This window comes from Pleurodeles waltl, chromosome 4_2, assembly GCF_031143425.1.
Source record: "Pleurodeles waltl isolate 20211129_DDA chromosome 4_2, aPleWal1.hap1.20221129, whole genome shotgun sequence".
Classification (NCBI taxonomy): Eukaryota; Metazoa; Chordata; class Amphibia; order Caudata; family Salamandridae; genus Pleurodeles; species Pleurodeles waltl.
The window spans coordinates 1,048,061,291-1,048,080,840 of NC_090443.1; the positions used below are offsets into that span (position 1 = coordinate 1,048,061,291).

Genomic DNA, 19,550 nt, shown 5'->3' on the forward strand with positions numbered 1-19,550 from the left:
ATGAGCCTCCGGGACCTGCATTCACATGGATACCCTATTGGGTGATTAGCTGCGCTTTATAAATCCTGATTAACATGTTTTTTCCTGTATTTTGCTAACTCCCAGAAGCAAGAAAATCTGTCCATAGCTATCTGCTAGCTCAGGGTTTGCTGATAGTTTCCAGTTGCTTCACAATAGCATATTTCCAGGCATTAGGTATACGCGCTGTTTCAAGCGAATGGTTGAGAATATTCCTGATGGTCTCAAAAACAGACTGGCCACCTTAACCTAGAATATCTGGCGGGCCGGATCCAGCGGAGAGCCTGATTTAATAGACTCAAGAACAGATTTCAGAGTTTCACTATTGAGAGGTGGAAGGCAGCCAGGGTGGGGCTGGCATGCTTCTTGCTTGGTCATTAGTGTTGGGGACAGCGGCTGGTGGAAGGTGAGTCAGCATTTTGAGCATGATGGTAAAGTTATGAAGTTATTGACTATTGGAAACAGTTCCCTTGAAGGATTTCAGCCCGCTTCTAGTTTCTTTTATGGTGCAGGTTTCTAGCCTGCCTTGTCGCCCGTTTATTCTTTTTTATGGCGGTTCTGTACCTACATTTGCAATCTTATTTGTACACCTTCCTCCAGTCTCGCTCCTTCTTTAGAACTACTCTTTTTAAATGAGTTGGCTCTGGTGTGTACCAAGGAGCCCTCCCCTTATGCTGCCTCAATTTAGTCAATTTAAAGGGAATTCTTGAAGTTAGTGAGTCACTGATCCACTTCCACTAACGCAAGCCTCCTATACAGACAGAACCAACATGAGCCCGCTGTACAGATAGAACCAACACAAGCTCCGTGTACAGGTAGAACCAACACAAGCCCTTTGTATAGACAGAACCAACACAAGCCCTCGTGTACAGGTGGAACCAACACAAGCCCTGTGTACAGGTGGAACCAACACAAACCCTGTGTACAGGCGGAACCAACACAAACCCTGTGTACAGATAGAACCAACACAAACCCTGTGTACAGATAGAACCAACACAAACCCTGTGTACAGATAGAACCAACACAAACCCTGTGTACAGATAGAACCAACACAAACCCTGTGTACAGATAGAACCAACACAAGCCCTGTGTGCAGACAGAACCAACACAAGCCCTCGTGTACAGGTGAAACCAACACAAGCCCTCGTGTACAGGTGGAACCAACACAAGCCCTCGTGTACAGGTAGAACCAACACAAACCCTGTGTACAGGTAGAACCAACACAAACCCTGACAAACCCTGTGTACAGACAGAACCAACACGAGCCCTTGTGTACAGGTACAACCAATGGAAGCCCTGTACACAGATAGAACCAACACAAACCTTGTGTATAGATAGAACCAACACAAGCTCCGTGTACAGGTAGAACCAACGCAAGCCCTTTGTACAGGTAGAACCAACACAAGGCCAGGTAGAACCAACACAAGCCCTTGTGTACAGGTGAACCAATGGAAGCCCTCTACACAGATAGAACCAACACAAGCCCTGTGTACAGACAGAACCAACACAAGCCCTGTGTACAGACAGAACCAACACAAGCCCTGTGTTCAGACAGAACCAACACAAGCCCTGTGTACAGACAGAACAAACATAAAGGTAGAACCCGTGTTACCAACTGCAGAAATAAAAACACACAGGAGTAGCACTCGGGCTAGAATGTCTCCACAAAGTGGCGGGACAGCCTTTCTGCAAATATGTTGCCTAGTCTGGCCATCATTTTCCCCTCTCAGCTTTCCAAAGCCTTGTTTAGACATCTGTCCAACACCTTATCCATGCATGGACAGCACAGAAACTGCGAGAGTTCCCCGCCTTCTCACCGCAGTGCTGGGTGGGAAGCCTTCTAGGGCTCGGCATCTCCCCAGAGGATGACTGATGAGTGGGGTTAAGGATGCATGGGCTTACGTGCCTGCCGGACCACCAGTAGAGACGGTGTGGGCACTATTTGTTTCCTATTGGCCCGAAGATGGCAGGGTCGGGGTGGGATACCAATTAGGTACCCTGGGATAACATTTAGGCATCAGTGAGAGGGAGGAAGAGACTGCCGTGGAAGATCTGGGTGACAGTATGGTAACAAAAAAAAAATAGCAGGTACAGGAGATAAAGGCCAAGGACTGTCTTGGTATTTAAACCCTGGCTGGCTCTTTCATTTGATTGATTTAAACGTGCATCTTGCGAGCGCGTTTTTCTTAAGAGCTTCGAGTCTTGGAAATTACTCGGCCGGGTCCACGCTTAAATAAGAGAGCATTAGCCCTTTTGCGATAATCATTTATGTATCGCTTTTCTACTGCCATGCAGGCACTGTTTCCATTGTCCTGAGGAGGCCGGATTTGTTAAGGCCGAAACGCGTCGACTGTATCTTTTAAGGAGTGACTGTTTGAATTTTCGAACTGTGAGATTTAAGAATTTGTGGACTGTATCGGACTTTTTTCCAGTGATTGTTACCTTTCACTGAGGCGAGATACGTTCCCTGGACAACTCACTTCTTTCTTTTGTGACTGCTGGCCATTGGATGGTTAAGCAAATTATATCTGATGTATTACAGTGCTCTAATGGAACTGTTGGTCGATTTTTCTATGTATAATATGTGTATATATAATTAGAATTTTCTGATTAGTTTGGTATATTATATTCCTTTTGGGTGCACAGGTAATCTGTAGGCACTATGATTAGATTGGTTTAATTGGAAATAAAATAAATTATTTTTCAGTGAACAATTGTGTTTTTCACTTAGATAGTTGGGTACATATCTATTCCTTCTGGATATTTTGATTGGAGTGAGGCTCTTTCATTTATGGCAGAACAACCAGGGTGTTCTCCCCTAGGAGTCATCATTTGCAGAGGGTCACCCCTCTCAGATTCAGTGGGGCTTTGATGCACTGTACCAGAGGGCACAAGGTTTTCCTAAGCCTCTGGCAGGAGCCAGACCCACTGGCCCTCACCAGCTAGAAGCACCCAGGACCTTTGTCTGCTGGCATGGAACAGGAAGTCTGGACAAAGAGTTAATGGGCAGCATGTTCGCACCAACGCACAAGAATGGCACACCCCAGGAGAGTAGAGTACCTTGGACTGCCTCATGCCTAGGTTCAAACTGGGATTCAGCTCCCTAAGGGTTAGCAGAGGCCCACATCCAAACTTTTAGGATTCTTCTGCTCTCCACTTAAACCAGGACCTTGCAAATCTGTCCTGTGCTGTACACACCTGTAGGGGGATGCTGTTTGAAATGTCACTGTGCCTAGATCAAGTCCCCATTATGCTAGTGCAGTTCACACTCAAATTATAGCAGAATATACCAACTCACAATATAAATGAAAACAATTACAATCTTAAATCAGGGCTACAGGTCCAGGCTCTTTCTACATGGGCCTGAGGTGGGTTTCTGACTGCCTTCTGATTATCTCTCAATACACACCCTGAAGTCTTTTGTCAATGTTTACTTGCCTTATGCCCTCACTTTAGTTTGTAGCATGATTTCTTCCCTCCTTTATTCCTCATTCCACAAATGTCGCATAACTGTACTTCATGGTGTCTAGTGGGAGGTGGTGGTGGGCTACCTGCAAGGACAGTGGGGTGGCACACACTCACAAAATAGCTCTCAGACGCAAACACAGACTGACTCTAGGCCAAGACAAGCTGCAAGGTACTCACTGTGGATGCAGAATCGGCTCTCGTTTTCTGGCTCTGGTCAGATGGGAAGTCGCTGATCAGGGAGACAAGAAAATACATTAATCACTGTTCTGTATAATAAGGGTAGCATGTAGGCACCTGGGCACAGAGCTTGCACACAACAGAGGAAGTACATGGCACAGAGCGGATACACAACAGAGGAGGCACATAGGCACAAAGCTGATACACAGCAGAGGGGGTGCATGGGCATAGAGCTGATACACAGCAGAGGTGGCACATGGGCACAAAGCTAGTACACAACAGAGGAGGCACGTGGGCACAGAGCTGATACACAACAGAGGAAGAATATAGGCACAGAGCTGATACACAACAGAGGACACCCATGGGCACAGCGCTGATACACAACAGAAGAGGCACATTGGCACAGAGCTGGTGCATAGCAGAGGAGATCCATGGGACCGGGCCTATATACAAGAGAGGAGGAACATGGGCACAGTGCTTGTACACAAGAGAGGAGGCACATGGACACAGAGCTGATACACAACAGAAGAGGCACATGGGCTCAGGTCTGATTCACAGCGAGGAGGCCGATGGGAACAACAGAGGAGGCCCATGGGCACAGAGCTGATACACAGGAGAGGAGGCCCATGGGCACAGAGCTTATACATACCAGAGAAAGCACATGGGCACAGAGCTGATACACAGCAGAGTGGACACATGGGCACAGAGCTGATACACAACAGATGAGGCACCTGGGTACAGAGCCGATACACAACAGAAGAGACACATGGGCACAGAGCTGATACACAACAGAAGAGGCACCTGGGTACAGAGCTGATACACAACAGAGGATGCCCATTGGCACAGAGCTGATACACAACAGAGGAGGCCCATGGACACAGAGCTAATACACAGCTGAGGAGACACATGGGCACTGGGATAGCCATGTCAGAGAAGGTACATGAGCATTCAGATAACCATGTCAGAGGAGACACATGGGCATAGAGTTAGCCAAGGAAGAGGAGACACATGGACATAGAGATAACCATGTCAGAGGAGGACCATGGGTGCAGAGCTGATACACAACAGAGGAGGCATATGGGCACAGAGCAGATACACCACAGAGAGAAAGCACATGGGCAATGTACTGGCACACAATACAAAGGAGGCATATGGCCACAAATCTAACACACTACAACAGAGGAGGTATATGGATACACAGCATATACGCAACACAATAGATTCACCATAGAACAGGCACATGGCACAGAGTTGAAACACAACACTAAGGTGATCCGAAAACTGATGCACAATACAGAGGAGAAACAGGAGCATAGAGAGCCCTGACAGAAGATACATGGGCTTAGAGAAAGCCCTGTAGAAGGAGGCACATGTGGCAAAGAGATAACTGTGTCAGAGGAGGCACATGCGGCAAAGAGATAACTGTGTCAGAGGAGGCACATGCAGCAAAGAGATAACTGTGTTGGAGGAGGCACATGCGGCAAAGAGATAACCGTGTCAGAGGAGGCAAATGCGGCAAAGAGATAACCGTGTCAGAGGAGGCACATGCGGCAAAGAGATAACCGTGTTGGAGGAGGCACATGTGGCAAAGAGATAACTGTGTCAGAGGAGGCACATGCGGCAAAGAGATAACCGTGTTGGAGGAGGCACATGCGGCAAAGAGATAACCGTGTTGGAGGAGGCACATGCGGCAAAGAGATAACCGTGTTGGAGGAGGCACATGCGGCAAAGAGATAACCGTGTTGGAGGAGGCACATGCGGCAAAGAGATAACTGTGTCAGAGGAGGCACATGCGCCAAAGAGATAACCGTGTTGGAGGAGGCACATGCGGCAAAGAGATAACCGTGTTGGAGGAGGCACATGCGGCAAAGAGATAACCGTGTTGGAGGAGGCACATGCGGCAAAGAGATAACCGTGTTGGAGGAGGCACATGCGGCAAAGAGATAACCGTGTTGGAGGAGGCACATGCGGCAAAGAAATAACAGTGTTGGAGGAACCACATGCGCCAAAGAGATAACCGTATTGGAGGAACCACATGCGCCAAAGAGATAACCGTATTGGAGGAGGCACATGCGGCAAAGAGATAACTGTGTCGGAGGACGCACATGCGGCAAAGAGATAACTGTGTCGGAGGAGGCACATGCGGCAAAGAGATAACTGTGTCGGAGGAGGCACATGCGGCAAAGAGATAACTGTGTCGGAGGATGCACATGCGGCAAAGAGATAACTGTGTCGGAGGATGCACATGCGGCAAACAGATAACTGTGTCGGAGGAGGCACATGTGGCAAAGACATAACCGTGTCGGAGGAGGCACATGCGGCAAAGAGATAACCGTATTGGAGGAGGCACATGCGGCAAAGAGATAACGTATTGGAGGAGGCACATGCGGCAAAGAGATAACTGTGTCGGAGGAGGTGGCACCATGGGCAGAGGCACACACATGCACAAAGACATGGGATCTGTGACATGAGCAGGGGGACACACATGCACAAAGACATGGATTCTGTGGCATCATGGGCAGGGGCACACCTGCACAAAGACATGGGTTCTGTTGCATCAGGGGAAGGGAGACACACATGCACAAAGACATGGGTTCTGTGGCATCATGGGCAGGGAGACAGACATGCACAAAACATTGGCTCTGGGGCATCATGGGCAGGGGCACCCACATGCACAAAGACATGGGCTCTGTGGCATCATGGGCAGAGAGACAGACTTCAACAAAGGCATGGGTTCTGGGACATCATGGGTAGGGAGACACACATGCACAAAGACATGGGTTCTGTGGCATCATGGGCAGGGGCACACACATGAACAAAGGCATGGGTTCTGGGACATCATGGGTAGGGAGACACACATGCACAAAGACATGGGTTCTGTGGTATCATGGGCAGGGGCACACACATGCACAGACGTGTTCTGTGGGTTCATGGGTAGGGAGACACACATGCACAAAGCCATGGGTTCTGTGGCATCAGGGGCACACACATGCATAAAGACGTGTTCTGTGGGATCATGGGCAGGGAGACAGACATGCACAAAGACATGGGTTCCGTGGGATCAGAGGCAGGGGGACACACATGCACAAAACCATGGGTTCCTGTGGCATCATGGGCAGGGGCACACACATGCACAAAGGCATGTGTTCTGTGGGATCATGGGCAGGGAGACAGACATGCACAAAGACATGGGTTCCGTGGGATCAGAGGCAGGGGGGCATAAATGCACAAAGACATGGGTTCCTGTGGCATCATGGGCAGGGGCACACACATGCACAAAGGCATGTGTTCTGTGGGATCATGGGCAGGGAGACAGACATGCACAAAGACATGGGTTCCGTGGGATCAGAGGAAGGGGGACACACATGCACAAGGACATGGGCTCTGTGGCATCATGGGCAGGGGCACACACATGCACAAAGACATGGGTTCTGTAGGATCATCGGCAGAGGGACAGGCATGAATATAGACATGGGTTCTGTGACATCATGGGCAGACATGCACAAAGAAATGGGTTCTGTGGGGACATAGGCAGGGAGACAGACATGAATATAGACATGAGTTATGTGACATCATGGGCAGGGAGACAGACATGCACAAAGACATGGGCTCTGTGGCATCATGGGTAGGGAGGCACACATGCAAAAAGACATGGGTTCTGAGGGATCATGGGCAGAGGGACAGACATGAATATAGGCATGGGTTGTGTGGGATCTTGGGCAGGGAGACAGACATGCACAAATACATAGGTTCTGTGACATCATGAGCAGAGACACACATGCACAAATACATGGGTACTGTGGCATATTGGGCAGAGAGACAGACATAAATACAGACATGGGTTCTGTGACATCATGGGCAGAGGGACAGACATGCACAAAGACATGGTTCCTGTGGCATCATGGGTAGGGAGACAGACATGCACAAAGACATGGTTTCTGTGGCATCATGGTTAGTGGGGAAACACATGCACAAAGACATGGGTTCTGTGACATAATGGGAGGAGAGACAGAGATGCACAAAGACATGGGTTCTGTGGGATCATGGGCCGGGAGAAAGACATGCACAAAGACATGGACTCTGTGACATCATGGGCAGAGGGACAGACATGCAGGAGGACATGGGTTCTGTGACATCATGAGCAGGGGGACACACATGCACAAACACATGGGTTCTGTGACATCATGGGCAGGGGGAAACACATGAATATAGACATTGGTTCTGTGACATCATGGGCAGAGGGACAGACATGTACAAAGACATGGGTTCCGTGGGATCAGACGCAGGGGGACACACATGCACAAACACATTGGTTCTGTGACTTCATGAGTAGGGGGACACACATGCACAAAGACATGGGCTCTGTGACATCATGGGCAGGGGGACAGACATGCACAAAGACATGGGTTCTGTGGGGTCATAGCCAGGGAGACATACATGAATATAGACATGAGTTCTGTGACATAATGGGCAGGGAGACAGCCATGCACAAAGACATGGGTTCTGTGGCATCACGGGTAGGGAGGCACACATGCACAAAGACATGGGCTCTGTGGCATCATGGGCAGAGGGACAGACATGAGTTCTGCAACATCATGGGCAGAGAGACCGACATGCACAAAGACATGGGTTCTGTGGGATCATGGGCAGGGAGACAGACATGCACAAAGACATGGAATCTGTGGCATCATGGGCAGGGGGACACACATGAATATAGACATGGGTTCTGTGACCTCATGGGCAGAGGGACAGACGTGCACAAAGACATGGACTCTGTGGCATAATGGGCAGGGGGACAGACATGCACAAAGGCATGGGTTCTGTGGCGGCAGGGGGACAGACATGCAGGAGGACATGGGTTCTGTGACATCATGAGCAGGGGGGACACACATGCACAAACACATGGGTTCTGTGACATCATGAGCAGGGGGACAGATATGCACAAAGGCATGGGTTCTGTGGCATCATGGGTAGGGGGAAACACATGAATATAGACATGGGTTCTGTGACATCATGGGTAGGGGGACACACATGCAAAAAGACATGGGCTCTGTGTTGGATCATGGGCAGGGAGACAGACATGGACAAAGACTTGGACTCTGTGGCATAATGGGTAGGGGGGCACATGAATATAGACATGGGTTCTGTGACACCATGGCAGAGGGACACACATGCACAAAGACATGAGTTCTGTGACATCATGGGCAGGGAGACAGACATGCACAAAGACATGGGCTCTGTGGCATCATGGGTAGAGGGACAGACATGCACAAAGACATGTTCTATGGCATCATGGTTAGGGAGGCACACATGCACAAAGACATGGGTTCTGTGGGATCATGGGCAGAGGGACTGACATGAATATAGACATGGGTTCTGTGGCATCATGGGCAGGGAGACCGACATGCACAAAGACATGGGTTCTGTGGGATCATGGGCAGAGGACAGACATGAATATAGACATGGGTTCTGTGGCATCATGGGCAGGGAGACAGACATGCACAAAGACATGGGTTCTGTGGAATCATGGGTAGGGAGACAGACATGCACAAAGACATGGGTTCTGGGGGATCATGGGCAGAGGGACAGACATGACTATAGACATGAGTTCTGTGACATCATGGGCAGAGAGACCGACATGCACAAAGACATGGGTTCTGTGGGATCAAGGGCAGGGATACAGACATTCACTAAGACATTGGCTCTGTGGCATCATGGGCAGGGAGACAGACTGCCCATGTCACAGAACCCATGTCTTTGTGCATGAGGGACAGACGTGCACAAAGACATGGGTTCTGTGACATTATGAGCAGGGGGACACACATGCACAAAGGTATGGGCTCTGTGACATCATGGGCAGGGGGACAGACATGCAAAAAGACATGAGTTCTGTGGGGTCATAGGCAGGGAGACAGACATGAATATAGACATGAGTTCGGTGACATCATGGGCAGGGACACAGACATGCACAAAGACATGGACTCTGTGGTATCATGGGTAGGGGGACAGACATGCACAAAGACATGTTCTATGGCATCATGGGTAGGGGAACAGACATGCACAAAGGCATGGGTTCTGTGGCAGCATGGGCAGGGGGACAGACATGCAGGAGGACATGGGTTCTGTGACATCATGAGCAGGGGGACACACATGCACAAACACATGGGTTCTGTGACATCATGAGCAGGGGGACAGACATGCACAAAGGCATGGGTTCTGTGGCATCATGGGCAGGGGGAAACACATGAATATAGACATGGGTTCTGTGGCATCATGGGCAGGGAGACAGACATGCACAAAGACGTGTTCTGTGGGATCATGGGCAGAGGGACAGACATGAATATAGACATGGGTTCTGTGGCATCATGGGCAGGGAGACAGATGCAGAAAGACATGGGCACTGCGGCATCATGGGCAGTGGGACAGACCTGCGCAAAGACATGGGTTCTGTGGGATCAGGGGCAGGGGGACAGACATGCACAAATACATAGGTTCTGTGACATCATGAGCAGGGACACACACATGCACAAAGACATGGGTACTGTGGCATATTGGGCAGAGAGACAGGCATAAATACAGACATGGGTTCTGTGATATCATGGGCAGAGGGACAGACATGCACAAAGACATGGTTCCTGTGGCATCATGGGTAGGGAGACACACATGCACAAAGACATGGGTTCTGTGGGATCATGGGCAGGGAGACAGACATGCACAAAGACATGAACGATGTGGCATCATGGGCAGGGGGACACACATGAATATAGACATGGGTTCTGTGACATCATGGGCAGAGGGACAGACATGCGCAAAGACATGGGTTCCGTGGGATGAGACGCAGGGGGGGACACATGCACAAACACATGGGTTCTGTGGAATCATGGGTAGGGAGACAGACATGCACAAAGACATGGGTTCTGGGGGATCATGGGCAGAGGGACAGACATGACTATAGACATGAGTTCTGTGACATCATGGGCAGAGAGACCGACATGCACAAAGACATGGGTTCTGTGGGATCAAGGGCAGGGATACAGACATTCACTAAGACATTGGCTCTGTGGCATCATGGGCAGGGAGACAGACTGCCCATGTCACAGAACCCATGTCTTTGTGCATGAGGGACAGACGTGCACAAAGACATGGGTTCTGTGACATTATGAGCAGGGGGACACACATGCACAAAGGTATGGGCTCTGTGACATCATGGGCAGGGGGACAGACATGCAAAAAGACATGAGTTCTGTGGGGTCATAGGCAGGGAGACAGACATGAATATAGACATGAGTTCGGTGACATCATGGGCAGGGACACAGACATGCACAAAGACATGGACTCTGTGGTATCATGGGTAGGGGGACAGACATGCACAAAGACATGTTCTATGGCATCATGGGTAGGGGAACAGACATGCACAAAGGCATGGGTTCTGTGGCAGCATGGGCAGGGGGACAGACATGCAGGAGGACATGGGTTCTGTGACATCATGAGCAGGGGGACACACATGCACAAACACATGGGTTCTGTGACATCATGAGCAGGGGGACAGACATGCACAAAGGCATGGGTTCTGTGGCATCATGGGCAGGGGGAAACACATGAATATAGACATGGGTTCTGTGGCATCATGGGCAGGGAGACAGACATGCACAAAGACGTGTTCTGTGGGATCATGGGCAGAGGGACAGACATGAATATAGACATGGGTTCTGTGGCATCATGGGCAGGGAGACAGAGATGCAGAAAGACATGGGCACTGCGGCATCATGGGCAGTGGGACAGACCTGCGCAAAGACATGGGTTCTGTGGGATCAGGGGCAGGGGGACAGACATGCACAAATACATAGGTTCTGTGACATCATGAGCAGGGACACACACATGCACAAAGACATGGGTACTGTGGCATATTGGGCAGAGAGACAGGCATAAATACAGACATGGGTTCTGTGATATCATGGGCAGAGGGACAGACATGCACAAAGACATGGTTCCTGTGGCATCATGGGTAGGGAGACACACATGCACAAAGACATGGGTTCTGTGGGATCATGGGCAGGGAGACAGACATGCACAAAGACATGAACGATGTGGCATCATGGGCAGGGGGACACACATGAATATAGACATGGGTTCTGTGACATCATGGGCAGAGGGACAGACATGCGCAAAGACATGGGTTCCGTGGGATGAGACGCAGGGGGGGACACATGCACAAACACATGGGTTCTGTGACATCATGAGCAGGGGGACACACATGCACAAAGACATGGGCTCTGTGACATCATGGGCAGGGGGACAGACATGCACAAAGACATGGGTTCTGTGGGGTCATAGGCAGGGAGACATACATGAATATAGGCATGAGTTCTGTGACATCATGGGCAGGGAGACAGACATGCACAAAGACATGGTTTCTTTGGCATCATGGGTAGGGAGGTACACATGCACAAAGACATGGGTTATGTGGGATCATGGGCAGAGGGACCAACATGAATATAGACATGGGTTCTGTGGCACCATGGGCAGGGAGACAGACATGCACAAAGACACGGGTTCTGTGGGGTCATGGGCAGAGGGACAGACATTACTATAGACATGAGTTCTGTAACATCATGGGCAGAGAGACCTACATGCACAAAGACATGTGGGACCATGGGCAGGGAGACAGACATGCACAAAGACATGGACTCTGTGGCATCATGAGCAGGGGGACACACATGAATATAGACATGGGTTATGTGACCTCATGGGCAGAGGGACAGACGTGCACAAAGAGATGGACTCTGTGGCGTCATGGGCAGGGGAACACACATGAATTTAGACATGGGTTCTGTGACATCATGGGCAGAGGGACAGACATGCACAAAGACATGGGTTCTGTGACATCATGAGCAGGGGGACACACATGCACAGACACATGGGTTCTGTGACATCATGAGCAGGGGGACAGACATGCACAAAGGCATGGGTTCCATGGCAGCATGGGCAGGGGGACAGACATGCAGGAGGACATGGGTTCTGTGACATCATGAGCAGGGGGACAAACATGCACAAACACATGGGTTCTGTGACATCATGAGCAGGGGGACAGACATGCACAAAGGCATGGGTTCTGTGGCATCATGGGCAGGGGGAAACACATGAATATAGACATGGGTTCTGTGACATGGGCAGAGAGACAGACATGCACAAAGATATGGGTTCTGTGGGATCATGGGCAGGGAGACAGACATGCACAAAGACATGAACTCTGTGGGATAATGGGCAGGGGGACACACATGAATATAGACATGGGTTCTGTGGCATCATGGGTAGGGAGGCACACATGCAGAAAGACATGGGTTCTGTGGGATCATGGGCAGAGGGACTGACATGAATATAGACATGGGTTCTGTGGCATCATGGGCAGGGGGAAACACGAATATAGACATGAGTTCTGTGACATCATGGGTAGGGGGACACATGCACAAAGACATGGGTTCTGTGACATGGGCAGAGAGACAGACATGCACAAAGATATGGGTTCTGTGGGATCATGGGCAGGGAGACAGACATGCACAAAGACATGGGCTCTGTGGCATCATGGGTAGGGGGACAGACATGCACAAAGACATGTTCTATGGCATCATGGTTGGGGAGGCACACATGCACAAAGACATGGGTTCTGTGGGATCATGGGCAGAGGGACAGACATGAATATAGACATGGGTTCTGTGGCATCATGGGCAGGGAGATTGACATGCACAAAGACACGGGTTCCGTGGGATGAGACGCAGGGGGACACATGCACAAACACATGGGTTCTGTGACATCATGAGCAGGGGGACACACATGCACAATGACATGGGCTCTGTGACATCATGGGCAGGGGGACAGACATGCACAAAGACATGGGTTCTGTGGGGTCATAGGCAGGGAGACATACATGAATATAGGCATGAGTTCTGTGACATCATGGGCAGGGAGACAGACATGCACAAAGACATGGGTTCTGTGGCATCATGGGTAGGGAGGCACACATGCACAAAGACATGGGTTATGTGGGATCATGGGCAGAGGGACCGACATGAATATAGACATGGGTTCTGTGACCTCATGGGCAGAGGGACAGACGTGCACAAAGAGATGGACTCTGTGGCATCATGGGCAGGGGAACACACATGAATTTAGGCATGGGTTCTGTGACATCATGGGCAGAGGGACAGACATGCACAGACACATGGGTTCTGTGACATCATGAGCAGGGGGACAGACATGCACAAAGACATGTGTTCTGTGACATCATAAGCAGGGGGACACACATGCACAGACACATGGGTTCTGTGACATCATGAGCAGGGGGACAGACATGCACAAAGGCATGGGTTCCGTGGCAGCATGGGCAGGGGGACAGACATGCAGGAGGACATGGGTTCTGTGACATCATGAGCAGGGGGACACACATGCACAAACACATGGGTTCTGTGACATCATGAGCAGGGGGACAGACATGCACAAAGGCATGGGTTCTGTGGCATCATGGGCAGAGGGACCGACATGCACAAAGGCATGGGTTCTGTGGCATCATGGGTAGGGGGAAACACATGAATATAGACATGGGTTCTGTGACATGGGCATCGAGACAGACATGCACAAAGATATGGGTTCTGTGGGATCATGGGCAGGGAGACAGACATGCACAAAGACATGAACTCTGTGGGATAATGGGCAGGGGGACACACATGAATATAGACATGGGTTCTGTGACACCATGGGCAGAGGGACACACATGCACAAAGACATGGGCTCTTTGACATCATGGGCGGGGCACAGACATGCACAAAGACATGGGTTCTATGGGGTCACAGGCAGGGAGGCATACATGAATATAGACATGAGTTCTGTGACATCATGGGCAGGGAGACAGACATGCACAAAGACATGGGCTCTGTGGCATCATGGGTAGGGGGACAGACATGCACAAAGACATGGGCTCTGTGGCATCATGGGTAGGGAGGCACACATGCAGAAAGACATGGGTTCTGTGGGATCATGGGCAGAGGGACTGACATGAATATAGACATGGGTTCTGTGGCATCATGGGCAGGGGGACAGACATACACAAAGACATGGACTCTGTGGCATCATGGGCAGAGGGACAGAAGTGCACAAAGACATGGGCTATGTGACATCATGGGCAGGGGGACAGACATGCAAAAAGACATGAGTTCTGTGGGGTCATAGGCAGGGAGACAGACATGAATATAGACATGAGTTCGGTGACATCATGGGCAGGGACACAGACATGCACAAAGACATGGACTCTGTGGTATCATGGGTAGGGGGACAGACATGCACAAAGACATGTTCTATGGCATCATGGGTAGGGGAACAGACATGCACAAAGGCATGGGTTCTGTGGCAGCATGGGCAGGGGGACAGACATGCAGGAGGACATGGGTTCTGTGACATCATGAGCAGGGGGACACACATGCACAAACACATGGGTTCTGTGACATCATGAGCAGGGGGACAGACATGCACAAAGGCATGGGTTCTGTGGCATCATGGGCAGGGGGAAACACATGAATATAGACATGGGTTCTGTGGCATCATGGGCAGGGAGACAGACATGCACAAAGACGTGTTCTGTGGGATCATGGGCAGAGGGACAGACATGAATATAGACATGGGTTCTGTGGCATCATGGGCAGGGAGACAGAGATGCAGAAAGACATGGGCACTGCGGCATCATGGGCAGTGGGACAAACCTGCGCAAAGACATGGGTTCTGTGGGATCAGGGGCAGGGGGACAGACATGCACAAATACATAGGTTCTGTGACATCATGAGCAGGGACACACACATGCACAAAGACATGGGTACTGTGGCATATTGGGCAGAGAGACAGGCATAAATACAGACATGGGTTCTGTGATATCATGGGCAGAGGGACAGACATGCACAAAGACATGGTTCCTGTGGCATCATGGGTAGGGAGACACACATGCACAAAGACATGGGTTCTGTGGGATCATGGGCAGGGAGACAGACATGCACAAAGACATGAACGATGTGGCATCATGGGCAGGGGGACACACATGAATATAGACATGGGTTCTGTGACATCATGGGCAGAGGGACAGACATGCGCAAAGACATGGGTTCCGTGGGATGAGACGCAGGGGGGGACACATGCACAAACACATGGGTTCTGTGACATCATGAGCAGGGGGACACACATGCACAAAGACATGGGCTCTGTGACATCATGGGCAGGGGGACAGACATGCACAAAGACATGGGTTCTGTGGGGTCATAGGCAGGGAGACATACATGAATATAGGCATGAGTTCTGTGACATCATGGGCAGGGAGACAGACATGCACAAAGACATGGTTTCTTTGGCATCATGGGTAGGGAGGTACACATGCACAAAGACATGGGTTATGTGGGATCATGGGCAGAGGGACCAACATGAATATAGACATGGGTTCTGTGGCACCATGGGCAGGGAGACAGACATGCACAAAGACACGGGTTCTGTGGGGTCATGGGCAGAGGGACAGACATTACTATAGACATGAGTTCTGTAACATCATGGGCAGAGAGACCTACATGCACAAAGACATGTGGGACCATGGGCAGGGAGACAGACATGCACAAAGACATGGACTCTGTGGCATCATGAGCAGGGACACACACATGAATATAGACATGGGTTATGTGACCTCATGGGCAGAGGGACAGACGTGCACAAAGAGATGGACTCTGTGGCGTCATGGGCAGGGGAACACACATGAATTTAGACATGGGTTCTGTGACATCATGGGCAGAGGGACAGACATGCACAAAGACATGGGTTCTGTGACATCATGAGCAGGGGGACACACATGCACAGACACATGGGTTCTGTGACATCATGAGCAGGGGGACAGACATGCACAAAGGCATGGGTTCCATGGCAGCATGGGCAGGGGGACAGACATGCAGGAGGACATGGGTTCTGTGACATCATGAGCAGGGGGACAAACATGCACAAACACATGGGTTCTGTGACATCATGAGCAGGGGGACAGACATGCACAAAGGCATGGGTTCTGTGGCATCATGGGTAGGGGGAAACACATGAATATAGACATGGGTTCTGTGACATGGGCAGAGAGACAGACATGCACAAAGATATGGGTTCTGTGGGATCATGGGCAGGGAGACAGACATGCACAAAGACCTGAACTCTGTGGGATAATGGGCAGGGGGACACACATGAATATAGACATGGGTTCTGTGGCATCATGGGTAGGGAGGCACACATGCAGAAAGACATGGGTTCTGTGGGATCATGGGCAGAGGGACTGACATGAATATAGACATGGGTTCTGTGGCATCATGGGCAGGGGGAAACACGAATATAGACATGAGTTCTGTGACATCATGGGTAGGGGGACACATGCACAAAGACATGGGTTCTGTGACATGGGCAGAGAGACAGACATGCACAAAGATATGGGTTCTGTGGGATCATGGGCAGGGAGACAGACATGCACAAAGACATGGGCTCTGTGGCATCATGGGTAGAGGGACAGACATGCACAAAGACATGTTCTATGGCATCATGGTTGGGGAGGCACACATGCACAAAGACATGGGTTCTGTGGGATCATGGGCAGAGGGACAGACATGAATATAGACATGGGTTCTGTGGCATCATGGGCAGGGAGACAGACATGCACAAAGACACGGGTTCCGTGGGATGAGACGCAGGGGGACACATGCACAAACACATGGGTTCTGTGACATCATGAGCAGGGGGACACACATGCACAATGACATGGGCTCTGTGACATCATGGGCAGGGGGACAGACATGCACAAAGACATGGGTTCTGTGGGGTCATAGGCAGGGAGACATACATGAATATAGGCATGAGTTCTGTGACATCATGGGCAGGGAGACAGACATGCACAAAGACATGGGTTCTGTGGCATCATGGGTAGGGAGGCACACATGCACAAAGACATGGGTTATGTGGGATCATGGGCAGAGGGACCGACATGAATATAGACATGGGTTCTGTGACCTCATGGGCAGAGGGACAGACGTGCACAAAGAGATGGACTCTGTGGCATCATGGGCAGGGGAACACACATGAATTTAGGCATGGGTTCTGTGACATCATGGGCAGAGGGACAGACATGCACAGACACATGGGTTCTGTGACATCATGAGCAGGGGGACAGACATGCACAAAGACATGGGTTCTGTGACATCATAAGCAGGGGGACACACATGCACAGACACATGGGTTCTGTGACATCATGAGCAGGGGGACAGACATGCACAAAGGCATGGGTTCCGTGGCAGCATAAGCAGGGGGACAGACATGCAGGAGGACATGGGTTCTGTGACATCATGAGCAGGGGGGGACACATGCACAAACACATGGGTTCTGTGACATCATGAGCAGGGGGACAGACATGCACAAAGGCATGGGTTCTGTGGCATCATGGGTAGGGGGAAACACATGAATATAGACATGGTTTCTGTGACATGGGCATCGAGACAGACATGCACAAAGATATGGGTTCTGTGGGATCATGGGCAGGGAGACAGACATGCACAAAGACATGAACTCTGTGGGATAATGGGCAGGGGGACACACATGAATATAGACATGGGTTCTGTGACACCATGGGCAGAGGGACACACATGCACAAAGACATGGGCTCTGTGACATCATGGGCGGGGGACAGACATGCACAAAGACATGGGTTCTATGGGGTCACAGGCAGGGAGGCATACATGAATATAGACATGAGTTCTGTGACATCATGGGCAGGGAGACAGACATGCACAAAGACATGGGCTCTGTGGCATCATGGGTAGGGGGACAGACATGCACAAAGACATGGGCTCTGTGGCATCATGGGTAGGGAGGCACACATGCAGAAAGACATGGGTTCTGTGGGATCATGGGCAGAGGGACTGACATGAATATAGACATGGGTTCTGTGGCATCATGGGCAGGGGGACAGACATACACAAAGACATGGACTCTGTGGCATCATGGGCAGAGGGACAGAAGTGCACAAAGACATGGGTTCTGTGACATCATGGGCAGGGAGACAGACATGCACAAAGACCTGTTCTATGGCATCATGGGCAGGGAGACAGACATGAATATAGACATGAGTTCGGTGACATCATGGGCAGGGACACAGACATGCACAAAGACATGGGCTCTGTGGCATCATGGGCAGGAGGACAGACATGCAGAAAGACATGGGTTCTGTGGCATCACGGGCAGGGGCACACACACGCACAAAGACATGGGTTCTGTGGGATCAAGGGCAGGGAGACAGACATGCAGAAAGGCATGTGCTCTGTGGCATCACGGGCAGTGGGACACACATGCACAAAGACATGGGCTCTGTGGCAACATGGGCAGAGGGACAGACATGCACAAAGACATGGGTTCTGTGGCAACATGGGCAGAGGGACAGACATGCACAAAGACATGGGTTCTGTGACATTATGGGCAGAGGGAGAGACACGCACAAAGACATGGGCTCTGTGGCATCATGGGCAGAGGGACAGACATGAATATAGACATGGGTTCCGTGGCATCATGGGTAGGGAGACACACATGCACAAAGACATGAGTTCTGTGGCATCATAGACACGGAGAGAGAGAGAGACATGCACAAAGACCTGGGTTCTGTGGGACCAGGGGCAGGGGGACAGACATGCACAAAGACATGGGTTCTGTGGCAACATGGGCAGAGGGACATACATGCACAAAGACATGGGTTCTCTGGCATCATGGGTAGGGAGACACATATGCACAAAGACATGGGTTCTGTGGCATCATGGGCAGAGGGACAGACATGCACAAAGACATGAGTTCTG

The 19,550-nt window shown here is 50.7% G+C and overlaps 1 protein-coding gene across 3 annotated transcripts in view; it reads right to left on the reverse strand.

Moving 5' to 3' along the window:
• TNKS1BP1 (tankyrase 1 binding protein 1) overlaps positions 1-19,550 on the reverse strand; it is a 583,852-nt gene that overhangs the window by 146,369 nt on the left and 417,933 nt on the right. For all 3 annotated transcript variants that reach the window (XR_011203085.1, XM_069233037.1, XM_069233036.1), the window contains exon 4: positions 3,664-3,715. Coding sequence is in view for 2 of the 3 variants with exons in the window: in XM_069233037.1 (XP_069089138.1) it covers positions 3,664-3,715 (52 nt within the window). In the remaining variant the exon portion in view is untranslated. The remainder of the gene's footprint in view (positions 1-3,663; positions 3,716-19,550) is intronic.